The sequence below is a fragment of the Tachypleus tridentatus genome, chromosome 13, assembly GCF_004210375.1.
Source record: "Tachypleus tridentatus isolate NWPU-2018 chromosome 13, ASM421037v1, whole genome shotgun sequence".
NCBI lineage: Eukaryota > Metazoa > Arthropoda > Merostomata > Xiphosura > Limulidae > Tachypleus > Tachypleus tridentatus.
Window position 1 is genome coordinate 143,224,738 of NC_134837.1, and position 24,957 is coordinate 143,249,694.

A 24,957-nucleotide genomic window follows, 5' to 3' on the forward strand; every position below is an offset into this window, starting at 1 on the left:
ATTCTTACTCAAAGTTTTTACTGTTCAATAAAAAAAATCATTCAGTAAGTATACAAAGTTACAATTTAAAGCCTATTATGTTATATATTTCAATATGCCGTAGGTAATATAAATAATTATAGAAAATAAAAGTCATAGTAAGAGCAACACTTAAGGGTTTTGATGAAAAGCAGTACAAGATCATCCAACACCACAAGCACAGTATTATCAACAACTGTCATACACAGCAGATGGTATTCTTTTATTAAGCTTTCTTAGAATTGTCATCATCTTAAATTGTAAGATCCAGAAGAGAAAATGATCATTCTGCAAGAATATCACCATCCAAAACCTTTAGACACAGAGCAGTTAATGACCACTCAATAAAAACACAGTAAAAGAAGGTCACCATTTAAATCTTTAGATGCATAACAGAAGATGATGATCCTACAAAAGTATAATAACAGAATAGTACCACATTAATTTTCTACATACAGAACAGCAGATCATCATTCTATAAGAGTTTAAGAAAGAAAAAAAACCATAATCTACAAGCTTCAGATTCAGCACAGCAGATAATCACCAAAGCAAGATAAAAGAATACCATCACCTAAAGTGGTGGTGACAAACTATGGACCTTCTATAATATAAATAGAATATAAAAAGACTTATTACAGCACAAATTGTTAGTAAGAATTAATGTTGATGAGAGCAGGTTAAGCCCACGTAAATTAATGCTGGGAAATTAAAACAAACTTTCACTGTTTTTGTATACCATGCTTAAAATCATTGCATAGAATGGAAGTCTTATGCTTTTTGATTGCTGTTAAAAGTTAAATGTATGGCCATTCAAATGTATAATTTACAGTGTTTAACCAGTACATAAAAGGGGGAAGGTTGCAGCTCTTGAGGGAGTTAGAGGAGCACACTTGTGGCTCACAGATACAGAGCAGAATGGGGTGTGTGTTCATTCTACACTACAGTTAAAACAAAGGAAAATCAACATCTAAATGTTTTCAATATCGAGCAAGAAACTATCATTAAGCACATTATTATGCCATAACCACCACCACCAGACAGCTTTAAATGCACACAAGCAGTCATTCACAAGTTGTTTCTGCTGATAAACAGTTTTCACAAAACTTACAAAGATTCTTCTTTCTGTCTGATTTCTCCAGTCTGCAGCACAGCTGGAGGGTGAGCTGAGACTGAACGTTTTCTGGGACTGATTGGCTTTTCCTCACGAAACAATGGCCTAAACATAAAATTTTGTTCATAAGCATGACCTGAGTTTAAAACCTGATATACACAGAATGCAGATAACTTACATTTCAGGTGCATATCAAATTTGTTAAACTACTAATCAATAAAGTTACTGGAAAGTGTTAGATTCTATAACTAACAGGCATTTTTAAAATTCAAAACCTTTTTAAAAATTCATTAAAAATAAATGTAAATAAAACTATATGACACATCTTTACTACAAATACACAAACTGTATTCATAATTCACCACTACAAGTTTCGCATTAAGATGAATCATGAAAGACTTGAACTTTAATAAACATTCAGAAATTGTAGATATACAGTTAAAAAAAGAGTAGAATACTAAAACAATTACACAATAAATAATTTATTAGAACAGGAACTAGCCCTAAAATGACTCTACATGTTTTGGTCTTCTCACAATTACTTTGTTTTAATTCATTATTTATTGTGTAATTAGTTTAGCATCATAATCTTTTTAATTGTATACATTTATATTGCACAAATACCATTTTAAATTACACTTACCTTTAAATTGGTTTGATATTTTATTGAAGACTACCAATTTTATTTTAAACTTACTTTAAGATATATAATAGTGGGTACTTGAATGTAATGTTCTTGCATTAACATAAAAGTTTTTTAAACCCCAAAAATCTGATATTTAGTTAATTTATAGTATTCAATCATATCAACAAAAGGGAATCTCTTAAAATTTAAATTTTGGAAACGTAATTTATAGCATATAATTGGTTGGCATTTACTGGCACAAAACAACTTGGCTATCTCCACCAAACAAGTGGTAAAAAATGCAAAAACATAATTATTATAAAATATAAAAATAAACTATGTTAAAATAAAACAATATGCAAAATTTGGATAAAAGGTTTAGAGTTTAAAAAGTCAATGGCTCACAGAAAGTTAAAAACACAAGAAAGTTGGAGAGTAAAGCAAACAAATAAGCACAAAAGTGAATGAATATTTTCCATAAAAGAAAAAAAACTAGTTACACAAAACTAAGTTCTATCAGACTCATCCCATAATGAGTTTTTTTTGTTGTTGTTGTTCCTTGAGTAAACTATGCAAACAGTTATATTTATTTACTTCTAATTTTTACTTATATTTAGCCATCTAAGTAAATTATAATTTCAGTACTGTTTGAGACTGTTCTCAACTTAGTAACAAAGATCATAAGTTGGTTCCTAAATGTGTATCAAAGTATTACTCTTACTACTAATTATAAATTTTGTTTAGTTTACATGTCAAATATCAGGGTTATGAGTCTCTTGTATAATTATCTCTTATACTTTGTACTTAGAGAAATTTCATGACATTTACCCAGGTAAAAAAAGACAGGTATTTTTTTAAGAATACAATATTAACCATGCTAATTACTTGAATTGAGCACCTGAAAACTAACCTTATTATTACATGCTCTTATCAGTCTATGTCTAAATATCAAATACTTAAATACTGTCCTCATAAACATCATATATTATTTCTTGCTAGATAACCTAGTCTGGTATAGTTTTATTTTTTGTTTGAACCAGTGGATGAAAGAATGGACTACCCATAATATGCAAGAAAACAGATTGTGGTAATTTGAACCAGAATTTTTTAGGTTAGATAGAGATACTCTATCTATTCAGCTAAAGTCTAACTCACAAGATTCATGAGGACTTTGAAATATATTTACTAATACACATAAAGCTTAATTTTGAAGAATGTTTACACTACTTCCTTTATTAAATCTTATAATACTCTTAACTGTTAACATTTTAATAATAACCTAACTCAAGTGTTGATGAGAAAATATTCCTGTACTTCTTTTTCGTGTTTTTTTTTATCATATAGAATATGACGAATGATGTCTGTATCAAAAAAGCTTCCACTTTACTCTTTTGATTTAATACTTATTTCACATTATTAGAGCTGTTTCACTTAAAATTGTTCACACCTTACCAATTTTAATAACTTTGTAAACACATTCATCTTCATTCAATATATATTTATTTTTGAATGTTGTTTAATTTATTTAACAATTCCTACTGATGCATTTTAAGTTTAAACTTAGCACCATCATGTTGCACCAAAAAATAAACTTGCAAATTATTCCAATTTTTAAAATTCCAACACTGGTAAATATGACTTCATAAACATATTAAATTTCTGATCAAATTGAATTTCAATAAAAGACAATTCTTACATTATAGCAGTACAGCTAAAATCTAGCTTTGTCAAAGAAAATTATAGCACTTCTGACTTTACAATTCTACAGATTATCATTCCTGTTTTACAGTAATAGCTACTATAAAAAGATTTATTTTTATATTATTTTGGATAGAAGAAATTAAGTCAACATTCACCTTGACATGGCAATCAGAACATCAGTAGAAAGAGGACTATCCCCCTCCACAGGTTTTCCTTGAATCAAAGGGGACTGCTCTCCATAAAAAGGTGTCCCCTGGGATCTGACACGGTACTCATCAGCCTTTTTTATCCGTTCTACAACTTCAGAATACCATGGGTTTGTTTCATCTAGTGGTTTTCCTTCAGCATTCTTATAAAACAAAATATAAACTGACTATTAGATATTTCAAAACTGATAGTGAAAGAGGAATATTAGGTGCTTTGAAATTCATACTTAAATAAATAAATGTGAAAAAAATCGCAAATAAATATGTTACCCTTAATTTATTGTTTTTTTTCCAATTGCCATCCACATAAACATAAGCTGAAAATGGTTGAAAATTGGACTTGTATTCTGTTCTCTTGTCTCTTTTCCTAAATAGTTAAGATTGAAAAGAATTAATAGTCATTCCACAGTTAAAAAGTTTTAAACATTTAATACGTTATTTTGCTTATTGAGTGGGAAACAATTATTTCAACAATGAAAAAAGCAACTAATATCAAAGTTATGTTTATTTACAAATTAACTTTCACTTCTCAAAAATCAATAAATCAACTCTCCATATACCTCCTGTAATAGTACTTAACAGGGTTTTACAAAAATAGTATTATCTATGACACAAAGAAAAGATTAGTAGAAAGAAAATCCACTAAATTAAGCAGTGATCCTACCTGAATAGACTATTTCAATTAAGCTAAATAAAATTTTAGAAGCAGTAAAAATTATATCTATATATGTCCATTGAGGATGCCGGCATTCATTGAAACAATAGAAGCTCCTTGACTTGTTGAATTATTGCATCCATTAGAAGGAACTAGCAACTCTTAAATATTTCAATGTGTCATAGGAAGCAAGTATCACCATTTCATATGTCAATCAATAATTTAGCTTCTTGAAACCCTTAATAAACAAAGAAAATGTCCACAATGTTCTGGCTTTAGTCTTCAATTATTATTGGACCAAATCCACTGAAATGCATATAAAATTCAAATAATAGAAACCAAGATCATTTGAGCTAATAGGAAGCCTCTTAATGTACCTTTTTTGTTCTTAATCCATGCAAATAAGAATTCTGTACTAATTTTGTATAAAATTTTAAAAAAACAAAAAACAGTTATTACAGCATGACTTGCTCACTTTAGCCTGTAAATATACCATTTTTGTGTTCTATGATTTTTCATGTATCAGATTTAAGGAATAGAAATAGTCTTGCAATCTAAAATAAATTCTCAAGGCATTGAAGCAAAATTTCATTGCTCCAAAACTTACTCTGGAGTTATTCTATGAGCCATGAACATCCAACACAATCTCAGAATACCTTTATTTCTACCTACAGAAGACTGACTCATGTACACCACAACTACATGGTACAGTCAACACCTTAAAACTTCACAAACCAAATTGCCCACTATGACCTATATGTCAACCTATAAATCATTACACTATGGCCTTAGTAAATACATGGGCATTTTCTAAATACGTAACATCAACCGGCTCCTTTTTCAAAGATGCTTTTGATTTTAAATTTATCCTTGATCAACTAAACCATAAAGCCTTAATGGCCAGTTTGATGTAATTTCCCTCTTCACAGAAGTCTCAAATACAGAAGCATGTAAGATAGCTTTAGAACTTTATATCTAAGACCACAACATTGTTATGCTTATTAAATGTGTAACAGCCAAATGTAAAATAAAAATATTTATTACACTTCACAATGCATTACATGAAATCATATATCAAGGGACTTAGTTTCAAATTCTTTCTTACATTTATCTCCCTTACTTTAGTTTTTATGACAGAGATTCTTTGGTGCATTTTATCTCTGGTGCAAATTCTGTAAGTATTTTATGTAACACACTGAACTTCACTAGATACACCACATTTACAGGTCTTATAAAACTAATGCAGTTTAGAAAAATGGTAGCTATAAACTGTCTGGTTTATGCTGAGTAATGCATCAGAAAAGCATGAGAACTAGATAAAGACACATTTTCATAATGTAGAAGGCTGAGTAAAGTCCTAACCAAGTCTCTGTTGATGCAAGTTATGCCAAACAAATACATTAATCCAAAGACTCACTGGGTATAAAATATAGGATACTATGATCTAGTGCTAAACTACTGACAGTAGGAAAGAATGCAGAGAGAAGCAAGTAAGTACAGAGTAACAGAATAAAGTAAAACAGTAACTCGACTCATTTCACATTCCAAGATGGAAAAACAAAATCTACACGAGTAGTAATTGTTTATTTGGTAAATGTATTAGAACATAACAGGGTAAAGACAGACATGTTAAAGTATGAATAAATAAAATGAGCAAAAAGTAAAGAGGTTGATTATATATTTATCCAAACATTTTTTCTTAGTAAATATAACAAATATATTTTTGTGTGTTTCGAGTCTTTTTCTCTTAATTCAAACCCTTACTGTAATCAATATTAAGAGTTGAATAAACCTGTGAAACAGCTCATTCAGTATAAATTAGTGTACTCAACCTGATGACACAATATGGTAGGTCATCTGACAATTACAGTAAAACATTATGCCACAGACATGCCTTGAAATATAGTCACATTCAATATTTTCTATATGGAGAACATAGTTTGGATTAAGAAGTATTTGTCATTAACAGCTATGTGAAAAATTAAATATTTTCAGCATTACTAAACTATATTAAACAATCACTCAAACATTTTTCAGACATATACCTTTGTGTCTCTTCCACAAAGACTAATTTTTAGAATCCAAAACTAACATCCTTTATATTGCCAAATACAGAATCAAACTACTTGGTCACAGAAGCAGTTCTGGTACAAAATAAACTGCAACTTTTGCTTTAAGAATAATTAGACCATTTAATCAAATTATTTAATTGTGCTTGTGAGTACTGTTGTTCTGATTTCACATTATACTGTACTTGTACACATAGACAAACAAAAAACTTTAATTTTTATTAGTATGTTGTTAATTCTTCAATAGTAAATGTATGGAGAAGTTCATTATTCTACATTAACATAAAATGTAATGCCTACTAACCTGAATTCAAGAATAATTTACAATTTTTAGTAAATCATTTTATTTTACTTAAAAGTTTTTATATTTTGTTTTGGAAAACACAAGTCATTTGAAACACACTTTTATAAATGAGAAAATCTGACAATCAAGTTAAAACAGAAAGCATTACATACATCAATATAGTATTCCTTAGGGCCCTTTCTCAAAAAGCACCAGTATATGAATTTTATCAAATTTTAAGTATACTATGCTTAATTGTCTTTGTTACACGATGGAAGTGGTTGAACCATTTAACTTTGCTGGTACTCTTGTGAGTGACATAACTTTTAAGTTGCAAGTTACTCTAAAGTTAACATTTTCCTAATTTGAAAATTATTTCTCTTACATACTCATTTCCACACACAGAATAGTTAACCTTCTTGCATATCTGCCTAAGAGATTTGCATGCCATTGACTTTGAAGCAATTCCCACCTAATTTCACATATTTTTAAGTGAACTGCACTAGCATATAATGATGTGATAGAAGCCCTCCACCAACAGAAAAGCAATACAACCTCCAGGTACAGTAACACTCCATATGCACTTTCACTCATGATCATTTCATTCTTTGGTGAGGCACAAGAAGTACAGAATAAGCTCTAGGTGCAGGACAAGTGTACAAGAGGTAAGTGTTAAGATTCTGAGGGGTGACCAGCACTACACTGACAATGTCACCACTTCCCCACTTCTCAATGTATAGCACTAAACACAACCTGTGAGAACTTCCCATGGTTTACCCCACCCACCCACCCGCCCCCCACACACACAATCCCAGCAACTAAAAAATGGTAAGAGAAAATGGTCTCCTGTACTCCACTTAAAGAAGATAGGGTGAATTTACACTGGAGAGACTAGGGGGAAGTGTCTGGTCCTCTATCCAACCTCCAATTTTTTTTTTACTGGATACATTGCATTAGGTGATCATTAAACCCTATTTTTAAAAGCCAGAAAATGCAAGACAAAGAAGTGGGCAGAACACTTCCTTAATGTTAGCTTTTCCCATGATAGTCTATGGAATAAATGGTCTGAATCAAACTGGGTAAATCTGTATACCACAAGGATACCTCAAGCAGTCTTATAGAATACCCCATCTTGCAGTGGGCACAGGTACAGCCAGAGCAGATAGTAAATGCACTTTCAGTTATTCTGGCTTGATTAAAGTTTTGGGTTAGTACATCTTGGGAGGTAACACCAGCTACTTGGCAGGATCCTAAGAAATGTAAAGGGCAGCTGAAATATGAAAATGTATGAACTCTAAAAGATAACAGGAAATGAAACAAGGATAGCAAAAAGAAACGTTGGGAGTCATCATATGCCTACCTAGAGAATCTCAACTACAGGTCAGTGAAAACTGTGAAACATAAGAATGCTTTAGATGACAAATTGAATGTAAAAAATATGCAATATATCTTAAAACCATCCACATCCAGAAATGAAAATACTAACTGGAAAAGTTAAGAGTCCCATCCAATAAGGATAGACAGGAAAGAGGTCTCACAGTAGGGACAGACAACAGTAGGGACTCTAAAAGGAGGAAGTTAATGATAAGGAACTCCAAAATGACCCTAACAGGATACAGTAGTCAGTCCAAATCTGAACAATCTTATAGGTGAGAGATAGCAGGAAGGGAGTTAGGAAAGTTAGGAAAGAAAGTAGCATTCTCACTAGGGGAAAGAAGGGGAACATGACTGATGAACAACGAAAATAACAAGTACATGTATGCTTATCCTGGATGCAAATACTAGAAGTCATATCCTTGTTCAGATAATGAAAAATTATTGAAGTGACAGATCCAGCTCTAGAGTAGATAAGGGAATGATGAAGTAGAATGAGCATGGTCCAATCATCATAACAATTCCTCTATGAATTCACAAACGAGGGCAATGGAACTCAAAAAGGAACCCTCTTGAATCTGTGAAGTACACTGGAAGAAGCACATGTGTGCACATCCAAAAATAATATCTGGTTTCATGGAAGTTTGCAATCCCAAAAAATGGCAGAACCCCTTGCACAGATGAAAATGAGAAGTGCCAATTCTGATTACTAGTTCATAGATGAAGAGAAGAAAACCAAGCCTGACTAAGACAAGAGATGAAGAAAATGCCCAGAAGTACCAAATGCTTAGCAGGCATAATAAAGGACATAAATCTCATGTCAAGCCACCCAAGCTGAATAGCCTCTTGTAACAGAAGGGAAGAGAGAGAAAAGGATATCATCCTAGAATGGGATAACAGACGTCAATCATCCAAAAAAAAGGAATAACAACCCCATACTATGATTATGGCAAGTGAAAGCCTCTACAACATGAACAAGTACAAAAGGGATCAACACTATATTGATGGGAAGAGCAAAGAATTCGAAGACATGAATCTAATGTGTGGAATGTGAAAATGTATGGAGGATTTGTTGAGAGGGATGTGTAGGAAGATGTCCAACACATGAACCACAATCAACTGCAGGCTGGATGAAAAAGACCATAGAAGGAAAGAGCATATAAAGTAGAAAAAGTGAAACAGAATAAGCTTGCAAAAAGAAGGAAATGACTTTCTACAGAAAACTCCTCTGCAGCACAATGAAGTGCTTCAAATGACAGAGGGAATATGGAAAGGTGATGAGAAAAAATAGCAGGAATAAGAGACAAACGAAGGCAAGAACCCAATCATTAAGAAGACTAAAAAGATACAATGACAGGAAATCTAGAAAGGAAAGGAAGGATGTATGCAAGTCAGGGCAAAAAAGTTATGAATACAAGTGGGATGAGGCATGTGAATGTGAGAGAGGAGTTGTTAGAGAAAGAAAATAGCATAAATCCTAATAACAACTAGAGAGGAGGAAAAAATAGATAAAGCAATTGCAAGAGAAGAATGGCTAATATTTAAGGACACAGGCAAAAGATAAGAAAAGAAACAACTGAAAATGATATTTAGAAAAAGATTGGAAGGTGAAGGTCATTTCTACAATGACAAGGCATTACCCAAAGTAAGCCAGGTTAGACACACAGATTTTACTCATAGATAATTTCTAATTGAGGAAAAAGAACATCAGCTAACAGAATAGGAGTAGGAGGACCATTAAGCATGTGGAAATCCACAACACATTAAATGGTTGGCTGAAATGTCTCCAACAATTAATGAACTTTCAGAAGCCACAGCAGACACAAGGCCTGAGTGTGTAACATCAATACAAGAAAAGAGACAAAAAAGAATTCATCATTACTTAAAAATTCATGATAAAAAAATTAAAGCCCACAAAACAAAAGTTGAAGAAAATGAAAAACAAAATTCTCTTACACACAAATCTAAATATTAACAAACTGAACTCAGACAAGAGGAATGTCTGTTTCATGAAATGCTGAGGACAATAATAAAGTTGCCATGAGTCCAAGTGCACAGGGGGAGTTACTGCACACAGATGTTGTATCAAACAACCTATTGATAGGAAACTTTTGTTATGTGATGATGTCATCATGCACCAATCCATTTAAATTAAAAAAACATGTAATTAGGTGACAGTTACTCCACAAAACAAATAGATTTAAACTTAACAAACATCTTTTCCCAAAAATTAAAATATAGGAGATCTAAACAGTAAACATTAATTTTGGATGTAATTCAACAAATGCTAATGGAAGACTTCTCCTACAATTTATAGATGAACATAACATAGCCTTCCTGAATTACAATACGCCTACGCATACTACGTATGCCACTAATACTAGTGACATATGCTTAAGCTCATATAACATAATCCAAAAGCTAATAAAATTTCAAGTAGGAAAAGATGTAGACAGCAACCATTTACCTATACACTGTGTGTCTTTGATCTCAACCCCCTCATAAAAATACTATACATTAAAAAGAAAAATTTGATTACAAAAAAGCAAATTGGAAAGAATACCAGAAACAATTAGACTATTGATTGCCAAACAAAATTATAACAACAGCTAAAAGTAAAATAGATATTGATAACTACTGTCAAATAATTACAGAATACCTACAAACCACAGCAAATCAGACAATACCAAAACAACAACATGAAACTATAAATAATACATGGAAACCACATAAACAACTGTTAACACTAATCAAGCAAAGATGACAATTAAGAAAACAATACATGGAGACAAAAGACAGTAAATTAAAAACTCAAATAAATAGAATAAGAAACCAAATCAGAGCAAAAGTTAATTATTAAAACAAGAAAAATGGGACGATTTCTGCACCAAACTTGATGAAAAAACAAATCCAAAACAATTTTGGACACACCTTAAAAGACTAACAAATGGAGATACAACAACAAGAAAATACCTGCCACTAGAACACAATAATACCACAGCATAAATAAATAAAGAAAAAGCCAAAATATTCAAACAACAACTTGAAAACACGTTTAAAACAAACGACAACCCAGTCATGAACACATACTTCTATAATAAAGCAAATAATTTTATAATGAATAACAGTGAGCTATTCAAACCACTTTTCCAAGTAGACTTAAATAACTATCAAATCAACAATATGAACACAATGCTTAAAAACACAATTTCAGCACAAGACCTCATAGAAGCAATAACAAACACCAAAAATAAATCACCAGGAAAAGATGGTATACAAACCATTCTTCTTAAAAAAGGCACTTTGAAATTATTTGAACATCTCACAGAAATTTTTAATCTATCATTATATTCTGGTTATATCCCAGTTTCTTGGAAGAAATCAAATGTATTAATGTTCCATAAAGAAGGAAAGCTAGCCAATAACCCAAATAGCTACTGACCAATCAGCCTGACCATTTGTGTAGGCAAAATTCTAGAGAGAATAATCAGTAACAGACTATCCATATTCCTAGAGACAACATCACAATTACCAGAAGAACAAAAATGGTTTGAGAAAATTCAGAAAAACAACAGACCACTTAGTCAGATTAACTGAAGCAATTGTAGATAGTTTTAATAAACGAGAATGCACTGTCGCTTGCTTTCTCAATATTGAGAAGGCATTTGACACAGTATGGCATAACGGTCTCCGGTTCAGAATGCAAGAAATGGGACAACCATGGGGAACTATTAGCTGGCTGTCAAACTTTATGGAAAACAGATCATGTAGAATAAATGTTGAAGAGATCTTCTCTGAGAGTTTCACTCCAGAAGCTGATGTCCCTCAAGGAGGGGTAGTTAGCTCTATCCTATTCATCATGTACATGAATAACATGCCTCTAATGGATACTCACAGTTCACAGACGATGTAGCAATCTGGAAAAGTGCACCAACACCAGCAATAGTAGCCATAAACATACAACCACAATTAAATAGAATAAATGAATATTGCCAAAAATATAGAATCAAAATAAACACAACTAAAACAAAACTAGTAGCATTCACTAAACATAAAAAAGCACAACCACAAATATATATGAATGGAGAGCTACTCCAGTCTGCTGCATCAGCAAAATTGTTAGGACTTACATTTGACTCAAAACTTACATGGGTAAACTACAAACAATATTAGAACAAAAATTTAGCAAAGAACAAACAATGCTAAGAGTCTAACTGGCAAAAACAGTGAAGCTACAGCAGATAAAATAAAAAAATATATAAAACATACATGAGACCCGTCACTGGCTAGGTAGCCCCTGCATGGATAAAAGTAAGCAAAAAACTACTTTAAACAAAACTACAAACAATACAAAATACACTACTCACAACAGCTTATAAAGTACCCAGAACAACATCATCTGAATTCGTGCATAAATACGCACACATGGAAACAATAGCAGATAAACTCCTGCATGGTACAATGAACTATTTTGACAAAAATTTGAGAAAAAATGCACTAGTAAGCAAACTAGATAGGTACTGTTTACATGATGAGGATAGACCTAAGCAGCTTTCCCCAGTGAATATATATTTTCTAAATTAAAAGTAAATAAATAAATAAACAAAAGGCCACCTATAAACTAGACTCCACATTAGATTAGGGATTACCAGACACACAACAAAGACAGCTATTCTCTGTGAAAAGGTGAGTTATCATCTTGCAATAAAGTTTTAGTTGTAGAATCTCAGAGATGGTTATGACCTTAAATACTACCCCATATAATTTCACAAGTACTTATAAGAATATGTACAATAAACATACTCCTGCTATTACCTTGAGATAAATAGTGAACCTTACACATAATCATACTTTGAATTATATTTCACATGAAAAAAGCGGTAATTAAGAAGCCAACATCAGCTTTCAGAATAAAACATAGTTTTCTGAATACTCTGAAAACTTAACTTTTTACAAATTATTGTACACTGTGTGATAATTTATGGAAAAGTAATTTTAATTAATTTATCTACAATAAAGAAATGAGTACACAAGGTCATTCACAACTATTAAGAATGGCTATCTGTCATTTCATTCTTTATCTCCTTTTTTTCCTGTACTTTATATATATTCTCAATCTGATAGCATATATTCTATAAATTTATCTATCAGCAATTATTTTATGGAAATATAGCTTGTCTGAAACTTCAAAATTGTCTTGCTACAGTATCATGCCAGAGTATTGTCTGTTTTGGGCAGCTAAGGTTTTATGAGACTTAGCACATATGGAAATTAATACAAATCAACCTTGTATATGAATTTGGACACTTTGCTAAAGACTTATCATTATAATAAATTATTTTCTGACCTTAAAATTGTCTGCACTTCAACATTCTGCCCTTCTACCAGACCTTCTTGTGAATCAGAACTCCTGTCTAATGAAAATTTACAGACTGACCTGAAGAGAATGACATTAACTAAAAAAACAATCAATGCTTGAAAAAATAATTCAATAACTTAACTTTAATGAGCTATATAGAGAAAAATTAATTAATAAATTCACAAACACTCATGTTTTACTTATAAACGTTTTCACAATATTGTAATAAAAATATAAATTTCTGTGTAAACGTGAAATCTTGAAAGGTGGGCTTTATCAAAACAGACTTTTTGAGGTACAAAAATTGTAAAAAAAATTTAGAAAGTCTTAATAAATATGAATTAGCTGTATATCAGTTATTTGAGGAAATAATTGAGCACTAATTTGAACTAAAGCACAACCAACCAAGATTCAAGCCATTTCATAAAAATGTTCCTACACTATTACACCTTCTTCAATAATTTACTGTTAAAACAACTTAAAAAGAATCAAACGTTTCTTCCCCACATTTGCGCTCTAACATCTGTTGTAAAATGAAACTGAAAGAAGACTCATTAGACAAAACCACTATCCAATGTCCACAGTTTTTCCATGAGCACCAATGAAACTGTGTTCTTCCAATTGCATACAAAACATCTTGATTCTGAAATGGTTGTTGGCTGCCATATGTCATTTTTTGCATTGTACAGTTAAAAATATTCATATCTTAGCCACTACTAAAGGAATCAATCAACTGGCCCATGGTCTAACACCTACTGCCTTCTACAACTAAATCTAATAATTTTCTCTCTTAGTACTTGGCAGCCACAAATGTCATCAGTGACATTAAGTGAAAGAAAGTTTTGTTTTAATAAAAGTGCCTTTTTACAGAAATCAGCTCTTCCATCTCTTTCAATATTTGAAAGATCAACGCTCTATCTCATTGTCTTGTAGACTATATCTCTGCATTTACAGGACTCAATCAATTAACCCACATATTACATGATCACTATCTTGCACGTCCAAATAAATTGGGTAGGTATTTACAAATAAATTCAGTTCCTAATACAGTAACAAGTCAATCAGCCTTTTAAGAGAAATTTACCACATTAAGTAAAATGTTTTACATTCTACCATTATCATTATTTTCCATTTATCTTATCTTATATCATTTCACATATTAATTTTAATATTTGAGAATTACCAAACTTAGCTAAGAATGGAAGAATTAACCAAACTGTACATCATTATCTGTAATGTTAAAAGTCTGTTAACAGTTAAACTAATTATTTTCATAACTCACTGCTGCCAAACATTATTAAAAAAAGAGCTCCTAATACACTAACAAATTTTCACATGATGCTGTTTAATGAATTATATGTCTGACAGATTCAAGATTAGGTAACACATAAGAATTTGTGTTTTAGTTCAAACATTCAATTCGAAAAAGTTAAGTAAAATTCTAGTTTCTAAATACATTAAAATAAAAACGTTACACTCAATCTTTTTCAGCTAAGGCACCACCCAAAAAATACATGATAGTTGGGATCTATATTTCATCTAACTGTAAATTGAATTTTGTTTGGATAAGCACTTATTTTACTACAATACTAAGTAGTTTTTTTGTTTTTTACCTTGAATTATAGTAACTGTTTTTGCTTTTAAATTTTCTTCTGTAACAAGTTCACTTTCAGGTGAGTATTTACAACACTTATGAAAGAATATGACACTAATATGATATGCTGGCATTAAGTACAGTTGAGATAAAATGCCAAAATATGAGTTCCAAAACACTTACTTTTAAATAACAAACACAACAGAGACATTGCTATAGTTTTGTCATTTTAATGTGATTCAGAACACAATCTTAGAAAAACTACTTTCTACAATCCTAATTTATTGTAACACCTTCTGTCATCTTTAATCCTGAGTAAGCTATCCTGCATGCCTCAGTAAGCTCTGGTCCATCTCCAGGCCAAGCAAACTTTGATTGATACTCTGTTGCCTTGGGAACAATTGGTGCATCTCCAGTAAGCGTGGGATTCCTGTGTGGCCGAGAAGGAGGATAGCTCTGAACCATGAGCTGTTGAGGAAAGATAACAAAAATCATGAAGCTCTTGGATACAGAACATTTCACACAATGTAAAATGACAAAATAATATTATAGATCAGGTTTATTTTTGCCACTATTCCAAAAATACAGTAACTAATTAAGTCACTCATTCATGAAAAAAACACAAAATATTTATAATAATTCCTATATTCAAGATTAATGTCCATTAGTACTTAAGCCTTGCAAAAATGGATAAAACCTAGTTGAACACAATTTATACAATACTATGCCAGTGTAATCAGATTTGTATAAGTAAAATTTACAGAACATACCAATGTAAATTATTGTTATTCAAACAAAGATACCACTAACAATGTTACAATAATATTGTTGCTAAAGATATGGTAACTTTAGCTAATTACAGAAAATAATCACTTGAAGTTAACTGCAAATTAAGATGAAATTAATAAAGTAAAATAAACAGTGTAAGGAAGAAAACAGGATGAAAAATTAATCACTTAAAAATGATTTTAGTAAACAAAATTGTGAAAAGTTTAAAAGAAGGCAGTCATTTTCCATCATTAGTTATTATAAACAAGTTTTTTCATTAATTGAAATTATAAAAATTAGACAGCTCTAACTTCATGGAAAATTATTTAACTATCTAATAGAACAATACTCATGGGTACAAATAAATATATCAGCACTTTCTAATGGATATGATCGATCCTCAAGTGCAACATTTACATTTGTAAATTATCCATCAGTGTTGAACACTATTTAGGTAGATGTGTAGTATTCAAAGACTGAGTAGATTAATAACACAGTCGCCTAACCACTTGTAACAAAAAGAGGTACATAGAAAGGTATGTGTGGTGATCTGTTTGCCAAATGAAACTGACAAGAGTTGATTGATGTCAAGACAACAAACGTTTTAGTGATTAAAACAGAAGGCTCCAAAAACAAAAAGGTGATCACCCATATGTTAAGGTTGTATGCTGCAGGTTATGCAAGAACTATTAAAGTAAAATGCTATATTTAATGAGAGGAATGTTGCAATTTGAAACTGAACCTGAAAAATAGTTGAATTGCTTTTAAATCATAAGATTATAAGTAGTACAATGCTAATTGTGAAAACATGTGATTAAAATATAGAAAATACTTTAACAGTAACACTTAGCTCTCTTATAACTAAGTACAATCTCTCTCTCAACGCATGAAAATCACATTCACAGATCATGTTTCCTTGATAAGTAACCAGTCACATGGTATAATTCAATGAATCTGATGGCATTTTCCACTCCATGTAATAGCTATAACATATCTTCACACACACACAGTAATGATGGCTACAATACAACTATATCTTGAAACAGTACCAGGCCTACCAACATGTTGGAGAAGCAGAGAAAATCTCCCTAAGGAAAATGATTAAAAGAAAGAGATCCAGATACAAACCTTTACTTGGTGGCCATAAAAGCTCCTGGCAACCCCAAATAGCACACACTACCTTTGAAGCAGACTAGAGAGTACAGCTTAGGACTAACATACAAAACATCCCAAATACTTTTTTTTTATTTTACAAAGATGAAAATTTTTTGCTTAGGTTTTTTTTCTAAACATTTTGAATTTAAATGCATTGGCATTGCATTAATATATATTATACATATAACTGACTTTGTACTGGTTGACTTTATTCTTGTGTTTGGAATATAATTTTAGGGATCTTTCCTTTTTGGTATTTCAAGATCTCTTCAGAAAAGATGTCATTGCAGATTTTTTTTTTTTTTTCAAACAAATGTGACCAGGTAATATGGTTTACAAGTACACACTGTGAGGTTTAGCGATATTCAAACAAACATATATTGATTGATTCTTTCTACCTTTACCAGGATGGTATTTAAAACTTTCCCTACTTTATAAATGTATAAATATAGCTATCAAATTTATCTGCATTTTGTTTTAATAATAATTAATTTTGTTCTATCAATTAAATTTCACTGTCCAGTATCTTGTCAGAATTTAAAAAAACTTTTAAATACATTTTCTGCAAAGCTTCTTTTCAAACTGGTTAATATTAGTACCTACTGGAAATCAGTGTACTTGAGAATACAACATGGATTGTTTCAGATTCACTTAAAATTTATCAGATTCAATAAATTTTCTCCCAAGCCTGTTGTTAGAATAGGTGCTATTATAGTATATACACAGATTGACTTTTCTACCTTATTACACTGCATAGTATTATACTAAATTTATCAGTTATTCAAAGTACACAATTTTCACATGACATGTGGAAAATAGTCATTAGATTGATTTCATTCCAGCTGCTTTTGTTCCTTTGTTACTCTATTGAGGTCACAGCTGATCTATCTATGGGTGGTAGGCTATAATGCTTCATGTTATGCATGAATGTAGACAGTACTGCCTTTCAGTAGCAGAAAAGATGATGTCTCAAGGTTATGGCCTCCCATGTGATTGCATGAGAATAATCAAATATCATTCACTTATTATTCCTTCTATCATTTAGTTTATTTATATATTTTTAGTTACATTTAAAACACTAATTCACCTTCCAGATAATAACGTTTATTTTGAATACACATCCATGTATTATGAGACTGACATCAGTTTCCCCTAATGGTAATGTTCAGATATTATGCACACAATAATGAAAATTTCAATCACATGACTGTAACCTCAAAATCTAACCCTACATTGAAATACAACAAGCTAGTCCACGAGATACAGTTTAACATTACTGCTGCTGATTATTACTCAATGTTGTGAGTGATTTTGTAGTTTAAATACAGAATATTGTTATTTTAGAATTATTTTTATTTATCTAATTTTTCTGATTTATTTACGTATCTATTGAAATACTTACTGACCTACATTTTTTATATTATATTGTTGATTAACAGTAGTTTTAACTCCTTAGCAGACACATATTTCTTTACACCATTTTGCTAAATTATCAACTTTGTATTTCAACAGTTTGAAAGTCACACTTTAAATTTATGTGGTTGTTAAAGTATAATAAATTTTTGTTTTTTGGTTGGTTGTAGAAGCAAGTTATTTTACATCATTACATGATAATAGCATTGCTGTAGATAAATCTCATATTACTTTAAAAATAAGAAACATGAAAGAAAGAATTTTTTCTTTTTTATTTCAGTGAAAACAGTAACATTTTGATCAGGAGTACTATAATATGTTAATTTTGATCATGAAGCAGCTTCTACCCATGTATGCTTAATTTATTTTATTTTTCTTCAAGGGACAGAGCTGATATCAACATGGTGGACTAAAGTATTGTATATGTAACAAGCAAACATTCTAATACCTAACAAATGGAAGTAAAGTACTAGAAAGTGAAATTTGTATGAGTGAAATTTATTTTCTATTGTCAAATGTAATATTCTCAAGATAAACCAGATAGTAAGATTTCACCATCACTTTTATTCCACACCCATGAACCTTAAGCACAATGTGTGTTTTTGCTGCAAGAGGCCATACAATAACAGAAGTGCTATAGTAAGACAATGAAGAAATGAACATATTAACATGGATACCTTGTGTATCTTTCATGATGTTTGACAAACACCGAGGTTCAAGAATCATACAAATGAAATAAAAACCTTATAACCTGAGCACTTTTGAAGGGTAGACCTTTCTTCTTCAGAGGTAAACTGTGTATCTTTGTTATGTTTCAGAAACATAGAAGCAGCTCCAATATAATTGATATAGATCTTATCTTGCACTCCAATAAGTTGGTCCAGTGGCATATGAGTTACTGCAGTCAGGAGGCATGTGAAAGTACCTAGTCAATGCTGACCATTTGCACCCATGTGTTAGTGTTGTATTAAAGAGTGTTCCTCATATTTCTTTACATTTATGCCTAGTCTCCTTATTTGTTGCAAGCTCAGGGCATTAATCATTTTTTATTTCCTATCCCTTCTATGGTACTTTCATACCAAACTGATTTCTTTTAGAGCTATCAGATAGACCAACAGAATAATAGAGAATCTTGCACTATACAAGTTTAACTGAATTTATGAGAGAAAACAAACTGGACAGATATTTACAGAAATGCAAGGAACAATCTTTATTAAATACAAATATAATATATGTTGTTTCAACACACATAGAAACCACCTTTACTGAATAAATAGGGACTTGTTAGTTTTCCAAGTTGAAGTTGTTGGATATGATTAGCTACTAGAAAAACAAACTCTTCCTCCCATTATAGAGCTTCAAATATATAGCATCATCATACCTTTAAAGAACAAACAGTGACTGGCCAATCACATTTGAAAATAAGGAAGGTTGTATGTAGCCTTGAGACATCACTCAATCTACCATTCTATATACTTTCATACAGAAGGTGCAACATTGCAGCTATTTCCTCTCAAGGGCAGACCAAATGGTTATCTTAAGAGGTATGAGGTAGAACAACCAATTTTTATTAGCATGTATTAAATATTTATTTATACATGTATGGTCATGTTACTGTACCACACATACACAACAGTGACTTGTCTCTATGAACATATTGTTCCATACATGGATGAGTCACCAGTATCAAAATTTAAATGTTCTATATACCTTACTTAAATGATTCATTTGTGCAGATAAGCTCAAATTCTATCTTCTAGCCATAATCCCAAATATATTTTAATTATTGCATCAAAAAATTTTAGTCTGTTCTTTAGGTCATGTCTTATTCCTCAATTTTTTTGCTAGAGTAACAAAAATTCATTATAAAAACACAATGAAAAGCACCACTACTAGCTCTTGGACTACTCTTGTTTAACTAAATAGTAGATTTGGATCATCATCCTTATAATGTACTCACAACTCTAAAGTACAATGAGAATAACAGACATACAGATTAACATTCCAAATTATTTACTTGGACATTTCATCTAAGGAAATAAAACCACTTTAAAATTATATAAAAATTTATTTTAGTATCTTTCTACTATGAGCTCAGTGAAATGATGAACAATTAATTTAAAAAACATTACTTTTAAAACAACCTTTCATTAAGAAGAAAATAAAGAAATAAGCAAGTTTTTGAGTTAACAGTGAACAAATCAGTCACATGAAAACTATACGAGGTCTGTTTAAAAAATACGCGGACTGACGTCATAAAACAAAATGTACTTTATTTAGAAGTTACAGGTCTGGGACCCCTTCAAAGTACTCTCCTCCCCAACGCAGACACTTATCCCAACGATGTTTCCACTTGTTGGAACAGTACTGGTACGCTTCTTTTGTAATGTCCTCCAGCTCCTTCGTCACATTTGCCTTAATCTCGGGAATCGTCTCAAATCTTCTTCCTTTCAAGGGTCTTTTGAGTTTGGGGAACAAGAAAAAATCGCAAGGAGCAAGGTCAGGTGAGTAGGGGGGTGGGGAAGAACAGTGATCAAGTGTTTGGCCAAAAACTCACGAGTTCTGAGGGCTGAATGGGCTAGAGCGTTGTCCTGATGGAAAAAACCAGTTGCCACTCCTCCACATTTCTGGCCTTTTGCGACGGATGGCGTCCCTCAGACGTTTCAGAACTTCAATGTAGTAAGTCTGGTTCACTGTGGAGCCTTCGGGGAGGTACTCGTGGTGAATAACACCCTTAGCATCGAAGAAAACTGTCAGCATCGCCTTGACCTTGGATCGAACTTGGCAAGCTTTTTTGGGTCTGGGGGATGTTTCACCCATCCACTGGGACGATTGGACTTTCGTTTCAATGTCATAACCATAAACCCATGATTCATCACCTGTTATGGTCCTTGACAAGAAGTTTTCATCTTCTTCTGAACGATCAAGCAGTTCCTGACAAACCTGGGCGCGATGGGTTTTTGTTCGTCCGTCATCAGGATTTCGCAGCAACGCAGTGCATCTTCAATGTTTTGGTCAAAATTTCGTAACAAAATCCAACTGATGTCCCACACTCTTCGGCAAGCTCCTTGACAGTCAGACGTTGATTTGCCCGCACCAGGGTGTTGATTTTGTCGACGTGTGGGTCGTCAGTTGACGTGGAAGGACGTCCAGGACGCTCATCATCTTCAATGGACTGTCGACCATCCTTAAAACGTTCATTCCACTTGAAACATGTCATACGCTTCATAGCAACATCACCGTAAGCAGTGATGCACCGTATAGCAAAAGTTTCAGTTGCAGATTTTCCAAGTTTAACACAAAATTTCACAGCAAGTCGTTGCTCCTTCAGGTCATTCATTCTGAAATCCGCCAAACGAAAAAAATCGCACTTCACTTAAAACCGCGTAGCTAATACACAAATAAAGATATCTGCAATCGGGAAATGGTGTCGTAATCAGCTGATTCCCCTGGAACCAACTGGAGCCACACAATTCAAACAGTCCGCATATTTTTTGAACAGACCTCGTATACAAATACAAGATGTAAAAGGAAAATGCTTACTTTGATACGTTGCTCTAGTCCTGGATCAGCTGACTTACTCCGAAATGATCCTCTGGTGATCCTTTCTGTCGGCTGCAACATAAGTTAAAATTGAGAAAATAACACAAGTTAAAACTTACAATACGACAGTATTGCTTACTGCTATTTTTCTTTTAAATTACCATACACTCTGATACATAAATAATGCCAACGTGAGCTATAATCACTTGCAAGATGATAAATACATTTATTAAAGTTCAACTAATGTGTGAAATATCTTGAGAATATAAGTTCTAACTATTACATGATAACATCAATTGTTGTATACCAGACAATGTGGCAAGATATTACACAAATTTATTATTTTTTGAACTAAATGTATGTAGAATATCTAAAACATTAAGACAAATTTTTAGAACACAGAATCAAGTACTACTTATATCAGTGAATAACTGTCAAGTAGGTTTTCTTTACCCTTTCCAAAAGAAAGTGTCATCTAGTAATGCCAGTTGCACTTAAGTTTATTATAGTTTGCAAGTTATTTCTCTAACTGCTAGCAGTGTCCACATGCACCTACATGTACATTACCACTGTCTTACAAAAATTGCTGGGTGGATTATTTTCACAACAAAACCAACTTGCAGAGGAAAGGAGGTTATTTTGATATCTACAAACACATTCCTAACAGAATTGTACAATGGAAATATCAAATACAGTAGCTGTATTTCCAGATAGAAAATTATATGGAAATAAAAAGGATAAGCAATTCCATCAGAAATCTGAAAACAAATTCAGGATTGCACATGAGTAGTTAGAGAAAGAGATCTCTGAGAAAGACAATGACAGTGTAATGAAAAATTATAGAACTGGGTACAAGGTCAATATAGCACACAAGCATTTGTTTGCATTTCCCAGGTTTAATTTATAAGCTATAAAGTATTTGATACTTTTTCAAACTCTGAAACAAGAACTAAAAGATGCACTACATAAAAATAAAAGCATATGACTGAAGTTCAAAAGGTACACATACCAGTATGTAATGTAATTAACAAAGAGAAGAAGCAGGATATACAGTCTGGTATCAGACTAAATATTTATTGTATACCATCAATTATACTTCATATACTTAACAACAACAGCAACAAAAAGGCTAGGAAAATGACAACATGACCAAGATGAAAAGACAACACAAGCAAGACAACAAATACAAATAAAGATACAACATAATAAAAACATTTTAAAGGATTCAAATACTCATCATCATTCCAAAGAAATAAAAGATAGCCAATCATGTGATGAAAGTGGTAGCACTTTTTCTAGCTTTTAAGGCTTATCACAAGAGGAAGAACAGGCAAAAAATGTGAGAGACCCTTAAAGAGTGATATGCACTGACATCATACACATTAAAATACTGGATGACCAAAATCATTTCAGCACAAAATGGCTCACAAGAAAAAGAATCAAAAGTACAAAACAGAATAATCCAGTAACATCATATCACAAGAGAAATTTTAACTTAAATTAATTAAGATAAGCCAAGTAGCAAAGGATCAAAGAATTCAGAATGTGACAATTATAATAACAATACATAAACTCATAATTTAAATACCAAGGACTACTAAGTATGAACCAAAGTAAAAGAACAAGAAAATATTAATTCACAATTTTTGAACACTGAAATGGACAATATTTAATCTAAGACTCCAAAGGTAAACTACACAAGACAAAGGATAGCCTGCAACTTTAGAGCAACAGCAAATATAAGAAAAAAAAAAAAAGAACACTGATGAAAAGTTTAATAAAAATTGTAAAATCTTGGCTGATCACCAAGGAACAAATAACAAAAATGCTATAAAAACTGGTTTATATATCTTCATTAACATTCTGACAAGTTGGATGCTGCAATGTAAAAAGACTTGTTCATAGTTCTCTGGAATACAAAAGCTGGTGTTGCATCAAAAGTCTGCAGTATTATTCCAAAAAAACATCTAAAACAATAAATATGAAGTTAAAATAAGAATTCAGGAAAAAAACAGTCTTGACTAAGAATGTTCACTTCTACTGCTAACAAATCAAGAAATCAGTCAGAAGTAGGACAAGTGACTGAGACATGTTAAATAGCATCAAATATTTTTCAATCCAGGTACTATCAAAGCCTATTGACTAAACCTAAGTGAAGAGTAATATAAACAGACCTAGAAAACAACAGTTAAGATTCTGGTGCTAATAACCCAGTAATAAGCATATTGCATACCACATCATATCTCTAGTTACATTCTCAGTATTACAAGAATACAGTCTCAGGATAGTTACTTTAAATGAAACATTCTGATGAACCTGCATTAACAAAGGGCAACAGATTTCAGACAAGTACAGGAGAAGAAACAGGTGGAAAACTAAAAGCAGTATCAGGCTTATAACTCCATTAAACCATGATTTAAAAAGAGGGTAAAAATAGGGAGCATACAAAGGTAGTCCATTAATTCTTATGTTACAAAATTCCTTGCAGAAACATCAATTAAGGATAGAAAAGGACAAAATAATAAGAGAATGAGCAAGACTGGCTATATGAACAACAACAAAAAAAAACTTGTAAAAACCAATGAATTACACCATCAAAACCTGAAAATAATTCAAACCTTAATTACAAGTTTGTAGAAACATGTCAGATGGAAGACAAAACTGAAGTACATCAATCGACCACAACTTACAATGGATGTGTTTAACAAAATTTGTGACAAAAGTAGAAATCACAGCTAGTGTTTATCCTACTATACAAGTACAGGAGAGACATGATGATTGCCAGTGCAGTTATCTATAAACTACAATAAATTGATTATCATTAACAATTATGAAATGATACAGCTCTCTGCCTGTTTAGTTGCACAGTTTTGTAGTTCAATAATACAATCTAAGTGCACTACGTTATATTCAGAACAGCAAACATAGTTAACAGTATAACAAAAATAATGGAAAAAAACAAACAGTTGCAGTTCTTAAAGAACATAAAGAATAAGTGCTAGACAATTAAAAAATATACATACTAAACAAGATTCAAATAATGTAATGCATTCTTTTATCATAATAATGAATATACAATTATG

General features: G+C 31.8%; 1 protein-coding gene across 3 annotated transcripts in view; it reads right to left on the reverse strand.

The window, feature by feature from the left end:
• Nucleotides 1-24,957, reverse strand: part of LOC143240566 (uncharacterized) — a 72,298-nt gene that overhangs the window by 33,574 nt on the left and 13,767 nt on the right. For all 3 annotated transcript variants that reach the window (XM_076483215.1, XM_076483216.1, XM_076483217.1), the window contains 6 exons: nucleotides 21,875-21,946; nucleotides 15,289-15,463; nucleotides 13,390-13,456; nucleotides 3,932-4,028; nucleotides 3,611-3,804; nucleotides 1,127-1,234 (listed from right to left, as the gene is read on the reverse strand). In XM_076483215.1, coding sequence (XP_076339330.1) covers nucleotides 1,127-1,234; nucleotides 3,611-3,804; nucleotides 3,932-4,028; nucleotides 13,390-13,456; nucleotides 15,289-15,463; nucleotides 21,875-21,946 — 713 coding nt within the window. The remainder of the gene's footprint in view (nucleotides 1-1,126; nucleotides 1,235-3,610; nucleotides 3,805-3,931; nucleotides 4,029-13,389; nucleotides 13,457-15,288; nucleotides 15,464-21,874; nucleotides 21,947-24,957) is intronic.